This window comes from Lissotriton vulgaris, chromosome 10 (genome assembly GCF_964263255.1).
Source record: "Lissotriton vulgaris chromosome 10, aLisVul1.2, whole genome shotgun sequence".
NCBI classification, from domain to species: domain Eukaryota; kingdom Metazoa; phylum Chordata; class Amphibia; order Caudata; family Salamandridae; genus Lissotriton; species Lissotriton vulgaris.
Genome location: NC_141698.1, coordinates 448786145 through 448804366, shown reverse-complemented (window position 1 = coordinate 448804366; position 18222 = coordinate 448786145). Strand labels below are relative to the sequence as shown.

Genomic DNA, 18222 nt, shown 5'->3' with positions numbered 1-18222 from the left:
CACAGTTGTGCAGGTTTACTAACAAGAAAGATCCTTTGAGAACTTGTTTCAAACTCTCTTCTTCACTATTCGTCATTCACATTATTTGCCACTCTTTTACTCCTTGTGTGTGCAGTAAGAATTTTAAAAAGTACACTTTTAAAATTTTTTCACATAATCAAGAGCAGCCACAGCACAATAAGAGTCTACGAGAAGTCAACGTTAAAAGATCAGATCATCAGCTCACCCAAAAAAGAAGCTTGATTGATAATAGCTGAGGAGTAGCCATACCTTTAAATAGGCAATTACTCATCAATTAAATTCCAAAGTTAAGGTTTTAGCAAAAACAAGAAACTCCAAGATTAAAAGTCAAATATGCCACCTCACCTCACTCTCTGACATTACACTCTGTTACTTCACCTACTTAATCCAGAAAATACCCTAATAGAGCTGTCGAAGCAATTTGACCGGTGGGACAGAGTCAAGTGGAAATAATCTCCTCTTGCTTGCTCACTAGTTTGGCAGGTTCAAGCCAGGAAACTAACAAAACAGGTGATACAGATGAAGCAACCAGCATGCCTAAGAAAGGCTTCTTGGAGAGGGAGGGAGCATGTGGTTAATCGTCTGGGGGAGGGACACAATCACGTCTTGTCCGTCGTTACTGCCATAGAAGTTGTAGGTGATGTATGAAAATGGTGATTTATTCAAAGGGGAAAATAGACCAATTAGAACAGGTAAAACAAGATTCTGATTTGTAGAAGTCTGAAAGGGATTGATGACTTCAACTATGGTACTCAGTGGTACATCCCTTCATTAGAAGAATGGACATTCCAAAATGCGTGAGAGTGGACAGTTGGATTTGACTGGAAGGATGGAGAATAGAAGAAAATACTCAGTCTCATGAAAGGTGGCTCTAGTGTTGGTGGGTCGAATCAGATGTAAAGATGGTATTGCAGTGGCATGATACACCACCGTTTGCACTCCTATAGAACGAATCACTCAGCCACCTATTGGAAGACGTGTAGCGCAAACGGGCCACTGACCCACATAGTATGGCATTAAGGAAAAGTCAAGATATTTTAAGCATGTTATTATGTGATATGTTCGGCATTTCAGTGATAAGGGGTCCTAAAGTCCTCTAGTGGTATGACTGTTTCCCCATTGTTGTTAGTTTAGTATCACAAAATATGGCATATTTTAGGAATGGAAAAAATAGTGCATGATCCTAATGAATTGGAGCGTAGTTTTCTGATGGTTAGGCAGCAGACTAGTGGCTTTTTTTACTAACATTGTAACATGCTCCTGAGTATTAAGAGGACTTCACATTAGAACATTTCAAGACCCTGTCTAGTTTATCAAGAGGGTACTTGAGGGGTTCCAGGAGTTTTTTTTATGGGGTGGAATATGGATGAGTTGCTTATTGTATTCAGTCAAAAGTGTCAATAAAAATCTGTTGAACCGTAAATGCAAGCTTCACTAGTCATTGTTGCCTATCATCACTCGTACTCCCTTTAACCTCTATTACCTTTCTTCCACTCATCTGTTGTATACTACATAGCCCTCTTATGCTCTCCCCATTTGTCATATCCTGCCCTTACCTTCATTGCTTCCCTTCTCCTTGTTTCTACCTTTATCCTCCTCCCTTTCCACCTTCGACTTTAACACCTTGGCTGCTAGGTGTTTTCCCCTCCTGTGCTGACTTTTGATTATTTCCATTCTTTCATGACGAGCTCAGCTCGTCATCAGCACAGCTCAACCGTGCATCATGACGAGCTCTTTAAGTCCCATTTAACCCCTCATTCTTCTCATGTTCCTTCACATTTTTAACCCAAGCTCCAGTGTCACCCCTTTCCTCTTCACAATTTTTGTCATGTTACCTTCCCTTCCACTGTATGCTTCACTTTGCTATTCTTTATTACTTCTAGTTGCCATTAGTGTTTTCCAACCCTCTATTTACCAAACTTCTAAGAGATTTTGTTCAAATGTTTTCCCGATTTATCTGACTATGTACTTACTGTTCTACAAGCTAGTGTTTATTTAAAGCATACCATAAATCTCCATGTTCCATGAATCCTGTTTTGTAAAAATTTGAAATATACGCTCCCAGGGCGTGAAATATAATTTCTCAGGGTCTTAGTGCACTCCTCAACTCATTGGCACCAGAAGTCTTTTCACAGGTATCCTTGCTGCTTTGGTTGATTATTTCTTTCAAACATTGTGGGGAGCTTGCTTATTTAGAAAAATGCAGAGTCTGAAGTTTTGCTCCAAATATGACTTTGGATTGTTTTTCACCACTAAAGGCTAAGGCAGAGACAACACGATACAGACTTCACCCTGACAGAATCAACAGTACTGATTAGAATCTGTGGTGACATAGGGTGTGCATGGTATAGCAGGGACCTGGGGGGCTCCAAGGACTCTGTTCCAACGATGTATTATCGCAGAGTTGCTAGTTTTCACCTTCAGAATTGGGATTAGTATAAATTTGCAAGTACTCTAATCTTTAAAACTCTCATTTAAATGTTAAGCACAGGATCACAATTCAGTTTTACACAACAAACTGGAGGTATTGGGAGATTGGCACAATGATGTTGAAAAATTCAACTCTAGAAATAGGATTTTAAAGAGCATCATGTACAAAACTTTTAAACAGCTACAAACCTTCCAATTGATTTAATCAGAGAGTTTGGGACTGTTAAAAACATTTTTTTGTTTTTACCATAACCACTTACCAAGTCGGAAATGTTTTCCTGAATCTGTAAATGGATTCAGGAATTGATTACGAACAGCTATGTGTAAAGGGCGCATGTTGTGGTCATCCCTTCCATTTATAAAGTGATGTGTGAATGATTTGAGAACCACTAATAAGTTACTAAACTTACAAGTTAGGGTTGAAGTTGATTTGCAAACAGGAAGGTTTCTTAAAACATTTATTCATATTTCCTTTAAGAAAAACTACCTGTATTTAAAAGAAACAGTTTTCTTAATTTAAACACAATCACATACATGGTCTGCTGACCCTTGCCGGCTACCAGCCCTGTGATTGTGGGCAATCATACAATCACCGATGGTCCCAAAATTCGACTTGGCTCATGAATTTGAATCCGGTCATTCTGTGACACCCCCTCGCCCGTGTGATTCTGTAACCAACCTATTTACACACTTTTTGTGAAGGAATTGTACGTCGGGCTCTTAATTATTTTGCACAGTAATACATATAATGTTGTGTCTCAGACTGAACTGTTTAATTAAATCTTTAGGGATAATATGTAAATGAAAGCTCTATCACCTTCTGCTAGGATACTTTGCTAGATATTATTGGACCTGTGTGTTCTTTTTTTGCAGGGTACTGTCAAGCAGTTGTTGGTGTTCTCAGAGGCTGAGGGGAATCCAGTTATTTTAGATGTATGTCAGAGTTTCCTGGCTGTTGCAACAGACTTGGCTCATTTTAAAGTCTTTGATCTCTCACGCAGGTACTCCGTTTTCTTGAATAAGAAATGTTAATTTCAATGTATTCGCACCTCAGCACAACATAAATATTTCATTGGCATGTTTGGGTGCTTTAATTGTACAAAAGGCAGTGGGACAGAAACCCTTATTTCACATGGGCATTTAAAATAAGGAAATATTTCACAAGTCCTCGTGAAATATGGTTTTCATTATCAAAATAACAGCCCCCACCCCCAATCTACTCTGCAGTTTTACCATTGTGCTGTCCACTAGGATAATGCAATAATGGAGGACTAAATTATGCAGTGAAGCACATTATCTGGCATTATTATTTAGATCTATTTGAGCCAGAAACAACTTTGTGTGCCTGTGGGTTGAATCCATAATTATGCAGTAAATGTAACCGCCACAGAATTGCATAGTTTGACTAGCCCTCACCATTGCCCATTGTTTTATTAACATGCTAGCAATGAAAGTTAAGCATAGTCTAACCATTCTAATTCCAATTAGTGCACAGTGTTGGCCCCAGCCTGAAGAGATTAGGTTCAACAACCTCTTCTGTAGAAAATATATGTTTTAACACTGAAAAAGGTGTTTTCAAAATTCCTAAATTTACAACTTCATAAATATGTATTGTTCTCTTCTTTCACTTTCTATTTTGAATATATCTATCCCTGTTTGAAAAAAAGAAATTCCATGCTAACTTCCAAAAAATAAACATAATATATAAAATACATTATGGATAACATGTAATATGGTCCTATGTTGCTATCTCAGATTCTGTTATCATTTTCAAACCACTTAGCTTTCTCCTCTGCATCTTTTTCCGCTACATTAAGAACCGATGAACAGAACTTCATCAAATCTGGCATGAAGTAGAACGCAACTCAGATGCTTGCCCTTGCTTGGTTTGGTAAAAAGCCGTTCAGTATTGTTAAAAATATTATTAATATTACATGAGATCAAGTGGGCTTTATTTAAAAGTTTCATTGTAGAAATAACTTGAAAAAATTATTGATTTGTTTATAACATTAGTGCTTTTTGATGAAAATGCACACAATTTAGCATACATTTACTTACTTACTCGACATATTATCCGTCCTAATGGAGGGTAATCAAGACGACGAGAAGGGGGTAGTGGAACACTTAAGTGTTCTTTTGCTAACAACGTAGGAACAATTTCTGAAATCTGCACAATAGTTGGCAAAACATTTAGCCTGCTTGGTTTCCTTTCAGTAAATCACATTTCTTCTAGATTCATCAAGGAGGGCTGAGTTTTTTAGGGTGGGGTATTTCTCCTGCTCCCATTTGTTACGCTGTTTGATGAATCTACTTAAAATTTTCAAAATACACAGTATCCATGATTACATTTTGACATTTAATGGTTCATACAGCTCTGCCTGGGGGATGGGTGGACATAAATGGAGGAGAAATGTGTGTTTTCAATATTAACAGCCATAGTAACATTTGCTGTAAATTTATCAAATACTGGCGAAGTTTACTCAAATGTGTGCCATTGCTAGTTTATTGTAAATTTGTTCATGAGTATTTGAGCACTTGGCATGACGAAAGGGTTTTTGGGCACTTTAAATGGTTAACTCTTTGTGTCCAGGATGTCTGGGATTGCTAGAGCCAAGGTGCCTGCACCTTTTTTGAGCTCTGGCTGGGTCATGTTCCACCCGTGCCTAAACAGATGGCTCTGGGGCTGGTGAGTCCTACTACAAGAAGTAGGAGGCAATAAAACATGTTGTGAAAGATTTGCGGCATCAGTGTAGGTTCTTGGAGTGCCTACATTGAGTGCGTAACACTCCCCTGAAGCACTAAGAAAGGGCACAGGACACCAAATGGAGAGGAGTAGGAGGGAGTGAGCTTGAAATGTCCCTGTAGCATTGATACTTGGAGAGATGGAGTGTGAGCCATAGAAAAGAGAGCCTAGGCAACCTCTACAAAATACCCACACCATAGCTGAGCTGCTAGCGAGCACATAAGAGGTCTGGTGAAGGCAGGGCGAACGTGGCGTACAGCTCTGCATCTTGTGGAGTGAAGCCCTCTTATTTGTGGATCCCTAGTCTCCACGCTTAGGTCATTGGGAAGGATCTGTGAAGCTGTGGATTTCTAGGACCCCATTCCATGTGGGGAGGGGGCCGTTGCGGCTGTTCAAACCTTTTTTGATCTTGCTGTGCTGGCTGTGAGAAAAGTAATGGAAAATTAAAAGAGAAGTAAGATTCGTTTCAAGTAATTCTCTGGAACATAGAGTGGGGGCTAAAAAAGGGGATATAGGCACCCTAAAAAGTTGCGGAAAGGGTTGAACAGATCTTACTGCAGTCAATACTTGTAGTGCATTTTGATGTGGATCCAAACATCTGTGAAAATTGAAGCAGCTGTTACATTAGTAGAAGAGAAGCTGGAGGGGCTTGCAACCAGGGTCCGACTTTTAGTGCTGGCTACAGAAAATATGGCGATCCGGATTTAAAAAAGGAGAGCCAATACAGTCTAATGAAAGCAACCATGGAATTCTAGTAAGAATTTACAAACTGCATGGTTAACTATATAGTGAAATTAGATGCCTGACTATTGGTTTTGTACTGCAGAGGGGCTGCCATGTATGAATGCTAGGTATGATTCCATTGACTTCTGAAGAATCGTTGCACACAGCAATGTAGAAGTTAAAGATAGGCCTTCTGGTATCTTTGGAGACAGGTGCACTTGGACATTTTGCTGGTGAGCAGGGCATGTAGACTACCACAGATCCATTTGTGGGGAGCTAGAGTAACTGGAGGAACTTGGATAGTGGCTCTAAAATCTCCAGAAACCCTACACATATACCTAAGGCAGCCATTGTAAGACGGAGGTGCTGAACGAGAGGAATTGCTGTTCTTTCTGGATCTTGCTCCGAACACACTGGCAAGGAAGAATGAGCTACTTGTCATTAAAAAAATTCTAAATATTAGGCATGGGGAAATCTCACTGGGGCCCTTGGGAAAATAGAAGTTGCAGTTCCAGGGTTCGAGGTATGTGTCTCTCTGGTCTATGCAGCTTAGGTGTTAATCATGGGTGTTGCCGAGGGTGTTAGATTGCTCTTGACTCGAGTGTTTCCAGTCATCGATGGGGTAACCCAGTGAGTAGGAGAAACAATCATTCATCCTGTTGACAGCGAGATGTGCCTTCGCAGGGGAGTGGTGAGAGCAATTTATTTTTACCACTCCAAATAAGATTGTGCTTCTTTTGCTTTGTCTCTGTGCTTTCCCTTTTTCCCCCTCTTAAGTTTTTTGCAATATTCTTACTGTATGCATTTATATACGGTATATTTTAAATATTTTAAATATATTGAGACTGACATGTTTCTAGAGGTGCACGTTTTTCTTTATATTACATTGTTTCATAGACCCTTCTATGTACCCTGGATTTTTATTTGGTGTAATACAAATTATTGAAACGTAATTCATAGTGGTGAGGCACTGCAGTCAACCACATAGCCACTGCTGTGTGCAGCCACTTGCTATGTGTCAGTTGAGTGCTCATGGAGTTTGGACACAGAGCCTTGCCAAAAAGGCACAGTAAAAATGAATGCACTGTATCCTCCAAAAATACTAACTTCACTTTAAGGAACCGTTAATTTTTTCCTACTCTTAGCACTTTATGAACCCGAACCAACAGCACGAAAATAACCTCTCTAAAACCAAATAGGTTCTACACCTGCCATAATTGCAACATCTGTAAATTTAGGGTTTATAAAAATACCTCATTGAGATACATGAATGGACCCGAATATAAGATAAGTTCTTTCATCAACTGCAATAGAATCCATGTAATGTACCTCATGGCCGTGCCAAATGGATTACATTGGCACAATTAGATTTTTAAAGAATGGAATCCAAGAGCATTACAGAAATATCCATAGAAATGTGACTTTATGCAATCCCTGGCCAAACATTTCAACAAACACCACACCCACGGTTGCAAGTGTAAGTTTTTCCAATTGGCCAAATTAAGCTCTAAAACTGGAGATAGGGAAATCTGGGGGTAACACTGTTTGAACAAAGAGGCAGAGATGCACTACTAGTTACTATAGGCCTCTGTTATCTCAGTTCTCCCAAAGCACTCCTAACTAATCTATTAACTCCGAACCAGAAACAACAGCACAGGTTAGACCAGACACACTACACTACAGGTATTTTGAAATGTTAAACATATTTTCTTGTCACATTGTGAAAATTCTGAACTCTAGCCTTTAAATTGTTTAAACTGCTGTTCTTGAGCAACCCTTTCCTAAAATCTACACTAGATCTTCAAAATGATTAACTGTTTCCGTCATATGATGGGAAATATTGTATGATTACGGCTTTTCTGTACCAAATCATTTAAGCAAATGACCTTTGTATATATACCATAGTAAAATGACTAATGTGAGGAATATATCATGTTAATGTTATTTCAATTCCCTAATAGTATCAGGTATCTAGTTCTGCTTCACTGAATTTGGTACATTGTGGAGGTGAAATGATATATGTCCAGTAATTATAGCTCCAGTTTATTGCATTACTAATTTCATAGCATTGTGGCCAGATATTTAATTTGTACATCTGCCTTATCCTGAAATGTATTAAATCTTTTGAAGTATGGTGTATGAATTATACAGATAACACTCAGCTTATTATCACTATAGATAGTGCTACCTATGATCCTTTTGGTCCTTTTCACAGAGCTGTATGACAGTGGGCTTCAGTTGGTTGCAGTTGAAGGCCTTAAACTTTAGCTCTGAAAACATAGAGGTTTTGTGGCTACAAAATCAGCAGACCCGGAGTATGGAAAATGTATAACATATATGCACTGTAGTGTGTATTATCAGATTGTAGATTACCATAGTTAAATATTTATGGACTACAAAATATGGTCAGATTCCCTGATTATGATTACTTCCTAAATGGCTCCTCTACCTTACAGGGCCACTCATTCGTAAAGGTGCTGTCACCACCTCATGCTTTGATGGTTCTCTGTAACAACAATTTTTGTGTCTACTTAGTATATGTATTTAGATAATAGACCCACAACATGTCCTAATGCACCATAACTAATGCACCATATCCTGACATAGGTGACTTCATGTTACAATTAGTTTTGGGAGATGCGACCTCCTTCCAGCGACGCTCCCTGTCTTACCTTTCCGGTGTCATGGTGATAACCCAGTATGGATGATCATAAACCTCTCCAGATTCTAAATGGCTACACCGGGTCAATGAAATCTACAATCTTTATACTTCTGTAAGCAGAAATTATGTTTTAGTGCACTTTCTATTGAGCCCACTTTTCTCCACACTTCCTCCCTTCCCCTTGTGCCCTTTTCCCTCCACTTGACGACTCCAGCTACTACCTAATTGACATTATCCTATGCCTAGTTTCCCCCTATTTCAACGATCTTATTCCAGCTAAAGCTAATAGTTTCTAATTAAGAATTTTAATGTTTGCCTCTAAAAGGTAACTGGTATGTTCCTCGCATCCAAGAATGTTCTTGTCCTTTGTATCATGCTTCTCATAGCATATTGTTGAAATGTTTCGACCTCTTCAGATGGGATCTTCTTGCTGGAGGATTTTTTTCATGCAATGCCCATCAGATTTAAAAAAAAGTGTTGAGTGCTAAAGTTATTTGTATTTTGGCATAAAAGCAATATGCCCATGGAGTTTAAAATGGTCTACATTGTTGTTTAATTTGTTTCATTACATTATTTATAAAATGATAGTCGTTTTGAGGGATTGCTTTCGAAACTGATTGGAATTGGCTGATGATGAGGGCCCAGATCACGCATATGATTAAAAAAGTTCTTACATTCAAATTGGAAGGCATGCAGTACTTAACAAGCCCTGGAAAAGGTGCTTATTTTTATGTATTTTGTGGATATTGATTTTTTTTCTCAAACACATCTTTTTATTGAAACTGTTATCGAGACAAAGCAAGGCACAAGTGAACAACAGGATATAAGCAATACGGACCAAACCAAAAAGATTATAACGGGGGTGGTTGCAAGTACACCAAGCAAAGGGAAGAGAAGTATACAAGGGGGAAATGCAAGGGAAAACGACTCGGATAACAAGCTCACTGAGCCACTCCCCCACTCGGTCCTAAGGGTATACATCCGGCATGCAAATTAAAACAAGCATTTAAAATGCAATAAGTCTCGCCTTTGATTAAGTTGAAGCCATTTGCTTTGCTAATAGTAATGTATAACAACGCAAATGGCTTTAACTTAATAAAAGGAGAGACCTATTGCATTTTTAATGCTTGTTATGCAAGCCTTGATCCTGCGCTGCCTCGTTCTGTAGGATATGTGCAATCTTTCAAGAGCACGATCATGGCAGAGAGCTGCACCCTACTGATAAAAAAAACTGTCTGCTTGTACATTCGGAAACCAGGCACATGCCAAGGAGCTAGCTGGCAAGAGTGAGAAGTTAGCCTGGTATATGATGTCCACTAGTTCTAGTGGGCACCTTGCACCAGTCTAATCGACCCTTATTGATGGTAGGTTATATAGAGTCAACCTTACAGAAAGCTATCCTAGGGGTAGCTGTGGAGAGCAGCCTTCAGGCTAAGACTTGGAGACGAGTTAAGCAAGTTGTTTTACCATTTATAATCTCTTGAGTACCAAATGAAAGCACACCACACAAGGTATACATCAAATATGTATGTATTTATTCTACACACAACCCCTTTGGACTCTTTATGAGGTCAGAGGTAAAAGTACAATACAAGGAACTTAATTAGCATACGATAAGTTGCACAGTATCCGTTATGCCCTAGGGGCCTCACAAACCATATACTAAAATAGTGGTATAAGAACCACATGAGGGATAGAAGTCAGGCCTAGAGCCTGTAGAACCGCTGGGGCAACCAGGAACTACCCAAGGTAGGGACACAGGAGACCCATGGGGGACGCGTGCAGTGTCTAAGCACAGCCGCAAATCACCATTGACTTTCTATGGGGAACGAACAAGTTGCAATTTTAAAGAAAAAGGGTAATACTAATAATAATAATAATAATAACAGAATTTATAAGAGAGCAAACAGTTACCTCAAGCAGAGGTGTCCCGGCGATAAGAAAACAACATGGGTGGAACCGCAAGACCGACAGGAGTGTTCTCGTCACTAAGGATCTCGTCAGAAAAGCCACGTTTTCAGCGCTTTCCTAAAAATGGGCTCCAATTTAATCTGCCTCAGAAAATTGGGCAGCTCATTCAAGAGCTTAGAGGCCACAGTCACAAAGGATCTACCTCTAATGCTCGCCTTCTGTAATCAGGGTTCCCAAGGCCTACATGCTCCGTAGATAACCCACTTACACTCAAGAACTGTTGGCACGGAAACTGTGAAAGTCAAAGAACAAGTTTATGAAGACCCCATGGGGTGGTGGTACACTCATACAGCACCCTTCGGTAATGCAAGAGGTATCACACCGAACACCGGTGTGAACCAGTCTTTTATACAGTTCTGAGGTAATAAAAGATAGGCGGCACAAGTTACAACACATTATGTACATATATGGTCATGTTTTGGAACACAGCCAGCTCATTGGAGGGGGCACAACTCCGTTGGTCAGTTTGGCACACATTCCTGAGGGGTAACTGGTCAGTGGGGACTGCGCATGCGTGAGCTTGACCAGCACTAAAAATAGCCTGTTGCTGGGCAGACTGAAGTGGTCAGTGGTACGGACAACGGACTAAAGGGCACGCCGGCCACGAGGCCGCTTATGGTCTAAGATGGCCGCCGCAACATTCAAAATGGCGTTTTCATGTATAGCCAAGTTAAGGAGGAAAAACGTGTAGTTTCAGCTAATCGCTAACACGGCCATGCCAATTACGACAGACGACCCTTTTAGCGTTTAGCTGAATCTACCTCATAGTGAACATAATCAGGATGTTCGTCCTCGATGTCTATTAACATTATTTGTGTCACTTCTTTATGAAGCATCATTTTGTCATGGGCAAGAGCTCGTCTTGATGGTATACAAGCTGATAGACATATAGAACATAGGGCTGGGCCACATTGGATACATAAGCATACAAAAAACAATACCCCCACAATTATACATAGAATCGTTAACAGTTTCCAGCCCCAGGCAGTGAGCACTGACCAGAACCATCCTGAAAGTGTCCAAGTTCCATTGTCCGGGTGTATTTCAGCTGCTATTTTATGGAGCTTTGATATGGCATCATAAACAGATGGAGAATTGTCAGGTATGTATACACAGCAGCTACTTCTGATAATTCTGCATGCCCCCCCACGGTCAGCTAGAACTACATCCAACACCATCCTATTTTGGAGCGTAACTATTCTAGAAATCTGGAGTTCCTCAGTGATATTTCCTAGGGCAATGGCAGTGTCATTCGCTACAGCCTCGACAACACGTGTCAATCGTCTTATTTTCCGGCTGTTCAACGCGGCCCCCACAAAGGAAAACAGTCCCAAATTGAAGTCCACATACTGTTGTAAGGCAGTATCAGTCTGGTCTACGTCATCCAGAACAACAGTCCGCTTAACTCTATTCAGGACAAAATCGTGATACAGGACGTAGTCATTGTGATACATTGGTGGGGCAATGAATACAGGAGGTAGCACAAACGATACATAACACGTGCCCAACCATCCCAATGGAAGCTGATGATAACCCTTCGTTCCACAAATGAAATACGTATTTCGAGATGCTACAAATGAGATGCCATTCGGGCTATCAAAAGTAAGTGTGGTGTTGCATTCACTTTTCCCTACCGCTATCGAACCTTTATTTCTAATACACAAATCGGCTTTAGTAGCAATAACATTAATGACATGTGAGCTGGATACATTGATGTTTCATTGATTGCTGTACACACGCGGGGCAGATACATTGTCGGGCCTGTACTCCTCCCATTCAAATCGAGTACCTTCGGCCCGTGGAAACCCATCCTTGTCATGGGAGCATATTTTATTCAGGCGAAAAAGCACCCCCCCTTTGGTTGGCCATCTCAAAGTAAAGAGGAGGGTGTACCAGGCATTGCAGGATCCATTATGCGAAAACGGGAGTGGAATGAGTGGGGTGCCCCCTCTCTTCTGGTGCCCCGGTAACATCCCACACACCCAACAATTGGAAGTATTGGTCATATTATGCGTGTGATGAAGAATCTGAATAAAACTATTATTCAGATAAGTTTGCCGATGTCGTTCTTCATGGTAGGGTAATGTAAAGTGAAAATGTTCAAATGGAGCCTGGGTAGTCGGCAGCAAATGTTCACGTGCAGGTACCACAAGTTCAACTACCCAGGCTATTACAGCTATCACCACAATAGTCAAAACAAAGAGAATGGCACCCAAGATTCGCTTATCTCGTGATGCTGGTGATGCCATAGTTCGGAAAAGTTCTTACAGAGTCTCAAATAGTTCAAATTGTTCCCAATTCTCAAATACACATGCGTGTATACCTAAAAAAAAAAAAGAAAAATACGGTGCTGAACTCCGAGGTAGCCGTTGTTTTCTTCTCCGGGCCAAGACGGGTGTCGCTACACTGGCAGAATTGATCCCCCCCCCCTTGGAATTCCCGGTTTCCGTTTCACAAACCTGGAGCGGTAACCAACCAGTCATATACAAAAAAAACCTCAAAAAATCTTCTTATCGGGGACGCAGGTTGTAGTGCTCTCGTCCGGCAACAGCGTGGTCCGGGAAGGCTCCCTCAACTTCGGCCGACGTCACAGCTGGGCTCTTTTCCTTCTCCAGAATCTCTTTGTAATCAGTCAGCACAGCAGGAGTCACCAGATCCGGAGAGACACGGCGGCAGTGTGTCGAGTGCACCCACCGCTTCCTGTTGGTCACTCGTACAGCGGTCCGGGTCGCAAGGAGGACCTGTTCGGGGCCCTTCCACCTTGGCTCCAAACTGCTCGCTCTCTCAAACGATCGGATCATCACATGGTCGCCGGGGCGAAGATCATGGCCCTCTCCAGTAGAGTTGTCAGGGAGCGCTTCTCGAACCTGTTGATGAATAGAAAGCAAATCATTTGTTAATCGTGCCAAATAGTCGTTCATCATAACACAAGGCACATCATGTATTAATCGCGGCTTGGGCACCCCCCAGATATTCATGGGGCGACCAAACACCACCTCATATGGTGTGAGGCCAGTTCGTGAATGGGGTACTGATCGAAGAGAGAGCAGCGCTAGCGGCAAAGCATCTGGCCACTTCAACGACGTGGATGCCACAATTTTGGCCAGTTTAAGTTTCAACGTAGCATTGTACCGCTCAACCAGACCTGCCGACTGAGGGTGGAACACAGCGTGGAACTTCTGCTGAATCCCTAACCCCTTCAGTACATACTCCACAATCTTCCCAACAAAATGAGGCCCATTATCGCTCCACAAAAATTTACAAACTCCAAAGCGAGGAAAGAATTCCTTAAGCAACACCTTAGCCGTTGTTAGGGCTGTATTGTCTTTCGTGGGGAAGGCCTCAACCCATTTGCTAAAGGCACATACCACCACTAGGACGTACTTCAGGTTGTTGCAGCGCTCGAGTTGGATATAATCCATTTGGAGTACCTCAAATGGTGCAGAGGGTGGAACGAACCCTCCTTTCGGAGTATGGGTCCCCTTCCCTGGATTGTGTTGTAAACACACCAGGCAGGTCTGCACTACTCTCTTAGCAGTATTAGCAATCTCGGGATGTTCCCAAACTCGTGTTAACAGTCGAGTTATTGCAAGGGCTCCGACATGTGCCAATCCATGTGTCATCTGAACCATCGCCTGCAAGTAAGCTGCAGGCAATTTCCATTTTTCCATGTCCTTACTTCTCCAACAACCCTCATCATCTAGTACCCCATCTGCTGCCCATGCCGCAAGTTCTGATTCAGTGGCTGATTTCTGAATATCCAAAATTTCTGCTCTAACATCGCTCCATCGCTCAGCCTGTGATTGTGTCACGTACATGGGGGAGTCAGTTCGAGACATAGCCGTTTGTCTCGCTATACTGTCTGCGAAGGCATTTCCTTGGCCCACTTTATCAGTGATCTTTTTATGGGCGCTACATTTTATTATCGCTACTTTCTTTGGGCAAAGCAACGCGTTTAAGAGATCACGCACCAGTTCTCCATGCATGATATGTACTCCGTGAGAAGTCAAAAACCCACGCTCTCTCCAGAGTAGCCCGAAGTCATGTGCTACTCCGAAGGCGTACCGGCTGTCTGTGTATATGTTCACGCATAGGCCAGCACTCAGTTCGCAGGCTCTTGTTAAAGCTATCAGCTCTGCTGCTTGAGCCGATTTCTGTGGTATTCGTGCTGTTTCTACCACTGTCTTAAGTGTTGTGATCGCATAGGCTGCGGAAGTCGTACCATCTGGCAGCCTCAAACACGATCCATCAACCCACAGTTCCCCATCCACATCTGGAAGTGGCATATCCTGTAAGTCAACACGACCCTTTGTCTGTTCCTCGGTCAGGAAAACACAGTCATGATGTTTTTCTTCCTGACCCTCCTCAACCGGATAGGGCAATAAAGTGGCAGGGTTCAGGGTAGCGCATCTTTTCAGTGTGATATGTGGCGCCAAAAGTGTAAGCTCATAGCCTGTTAGCCGTGCACTCGTAAGATATTGGGTCTTTGTTTGATTTAACAGAGCATCTACTGCATGGGGAACTAACACCAACAGTTTGTGTGATAACACAATTCCCTCACTCTGTCGTATGGCTACTGCTGTTGCTGCCACTGCTCGAAAACACCCAGGCAACCCTCTTGCTACAGGATCAAGAATGGCAGAGAAATACGCACATGGTCTCTGCTTATCCCCGTGTGCTTGCACTAACACTGACAACGCACACCCATCGTTCTCGTGCACGTATAATGTGAAAAGTTTTGTATAATCTGGTGTACCTAACACAGGTGCGGAACAAAGAGCCTGTCTCAATTGTTCAAAAGCATTCTGACATTCATCTGTCCATTGAAGGGGCATTGGTGTAGATTTGGACAGTAACGCTAACAAAGGTTTTATAATGTGCGAAAATCCCATGATCCACTGTCTACAAAAGGACGTTAATCCTATAAAGGCACGTACATCTCTCTGCGTGCGGGGGACTGGTGTGTCTAAAATTGCTTGAATTCGATCAGATGTTAGTGCACGCCCCTCCTTAGACAACAGATGACCGAGGTAGGTCACCTGAGGTCTACAGTATTGGAGCTTTTTCTTCGAAACCTTATGATTGTTCTGTGCCAAAAAGGAAAGCAACGCAATTGTACTTTTTTCACAGTGCGCATAAGAGTCTGCAGCAAGCAGAAGGTCATCCACATACTGGATGAGAACAACGCCAGTCTGCAACTCAAAAGAATCTAGCTGTCTTTTCAAAGCCTGGCTGTAGATGCTCGGGCTCTCAGTATAACCTTGGGGAACACGACAAAATCTATACGATTTATTATTTAACGTGAAGCCAAACAAATATCTGCTATCAGGATGGACAGGGATGGAGAAGAACGCGTTTTTCAAATCAATAACACTAAAGGTTGTGGCCGTTGGTGGTACCAATGTAAGCAAGGTCGTAATATCGGACACCACCGGGTATTGGGGAATGACAATTTTGTTGATCTCTCTCAAGTCAATAATAAACCGATAGACTTTGTCGTCAGTATCTCTCTTAAGGATCGGCAGAATAGGGCTGTTACAAACATTATAAGGAACCTCCTCCACTACTCCTACAGAGATCAAATCCTGAACAATATGTGTCAACGCAAGTTCACCTTCTCTCGAAATCTTGTACTGTGGTACTCGTGGTAGAGGGGCCCCCTCCTTAACAGTAATGTGTATTGGTGGAATACGCATCTCTCCCACATCCGTATCTGAGGTCGCCCATAACGTGTGCGGTAGAGAGGCCAAAGCTGGAATGTCTAAGATAGTGAAAAACCTATCTGGATCAGGATAATTGTCATTCAGGATAACCCGCACTCCCTCAGGAGCGCACCGTATCGTTGCTCGAAAATATTTAAGCAAATCAATGCCCAGAATATTGTCTGGTGTATGGGGTGATAACAAAAATTGACCAAAACTGACAAATTTATCAAGACATAGTGCAAGGGGCTTTGACAATGGGCTAGGAGAGGGTGTGCCATCGAACCCTACACATGTTATCATTTCGCCAGACAGGGGAGCCCTCGGAACCAAATTTTTCGACAAAGCGCTACGAGTAGCCCCTGTGTCGACTAGGAAATGATCAGTAGAACCCAGAATACCCGCTGTTACGTATGGACCCTGCTGATCTACCGGCACTTCAACTGATTCCTTACCCCACCCTACGCAGTCCTATGCATGCACATAATCCTGGTGCTCCCCATTCTCACCCTCCGAAATCTGATATTGATTCCGTCTATCAAACGTGTTTCGTTCATCCTGGCCACGGCCCCTGTCCTCAACTCTTCCACGATCACTTCCGCCACCTCTCGCTCCCGTATAACCTCCTCTCGACCTACCACCTCCTCGACCACGCTGACTACGCTGCTCACGAAGTACCGGACAATCATCAGCCCAATGCCCAAACTCCTTGCAGTAGGCACACTGATCCTCCGCTATATCCGTACGACCATACGACGTATTCCCCCCACCTCGTCTACCTCTATCATTCCCTCTGCCCTGTGTTCCTCGAACCTGCGCCAACATCACCTTCGTTTTCAATTCCTTCGCCTTTTTGTCAACACTTTCTTTAGCCTCCAACTCCTGCCGCTCATAATACTGAGCCATAGTTAACAAAGACGCAGGGGTCGCCGTGGCCCAGGAACTTTCACTCGATTTCAATCGTTTTGCCATCTCCGGTAGGAGATTAGCCACATACTTATCTACGAACAAATGCCGACCCGTATCGTCTGTTAAAGATTGACCACTGTAATCATGGAATGCCTCCTCGAAGCGTGTAAAGAAATCTGAAACGGTTTCATCAGGCTTTTGTTTGCACGAAGCTAACATAGTCCAATCGATCTTTTTAGAAGGAACAAGCGTTTTTAATTTAATCAAAATAGCCGCTGGAAGGTCTAAAATCAACTGACAAGGCTTACATGCCGGTTCCCTATCTAAATCGGCAGCATTTATTTCTTTCCATGTCCCCCCAAGTATTGTTTCATCATTATTTTTACGAATTTGCCTCCACATATCAGGTGGAAGAATTAACCCAAAAAACAAATCTATGTCAACAAGAGTCATCACACAAGACGAAATAGCCCCTTCCACCCCTTCATAAAATGCCGCCGGATTTTTCCGAAGATCAGGTAGAGAATTTTTCAATGCCATAACATCTGCTCTATTCCAAGGCGTATATACCCAGTTATATATAAAATATCCTTTCGCATCCTTTGACAATTTATTATCATCTGTACCTTCCCCTTTAGGTGGAACATACAAGGGCGCGGCTTCACGCATAGGCATAACATGCAACGCAGAACTCTTATCTGAACCCCGGAGAGAACACTCCTTAGTCTGCACGTTAGACTCCGACCCGGACTCCTTTTGTCTCCTTCTCCGCTCCTCCCGCAAACTGGTGGTCTCATCTCGCAGCTGGACCAGTTGCTTGAAAAGGTCATCAACATCTGTAAGAGCAAATAAACCTTTATCCAAATTCTCACGATGAACTGACACAGCTTTAGATTCTAACGTATCTGAAAGTTGACGATACGCGGCAACAACTTCATCCGCCAAAGTAGACAGAAAATACAACAATTCCTGATCTGTCCAACTACTCCTTTCCGCTATCACCTCAGACTGAGAAACACAGTTCTTATTCACTTTACGAGCCCAACTACGTAAATGTGCGG

The 18222-nt window shown here is 42.3% G+C and overlaps 1 protein-coding gene across 1 annotated transcript in view; it reads left to right on the top strand.

Moving 5' to 3' along the window:
* IFT140 (intraflagellar transport 140) overlaps nt 1-18222 on the top strand; it is a 1373663-nt gene that overhangs the window by 691046 nt on the left and 664395 nt on the right. Inside the window, exon 13 of the mRNA XM_086941301.1 lies at nt 3325-3452. Coding sequence (XP_086797427.1) covers nt 3325-3452 — 128 coding nt within the window. The remainder of the gene's footprint in view (nt 1-3324; nt 3453-18222) is intronic.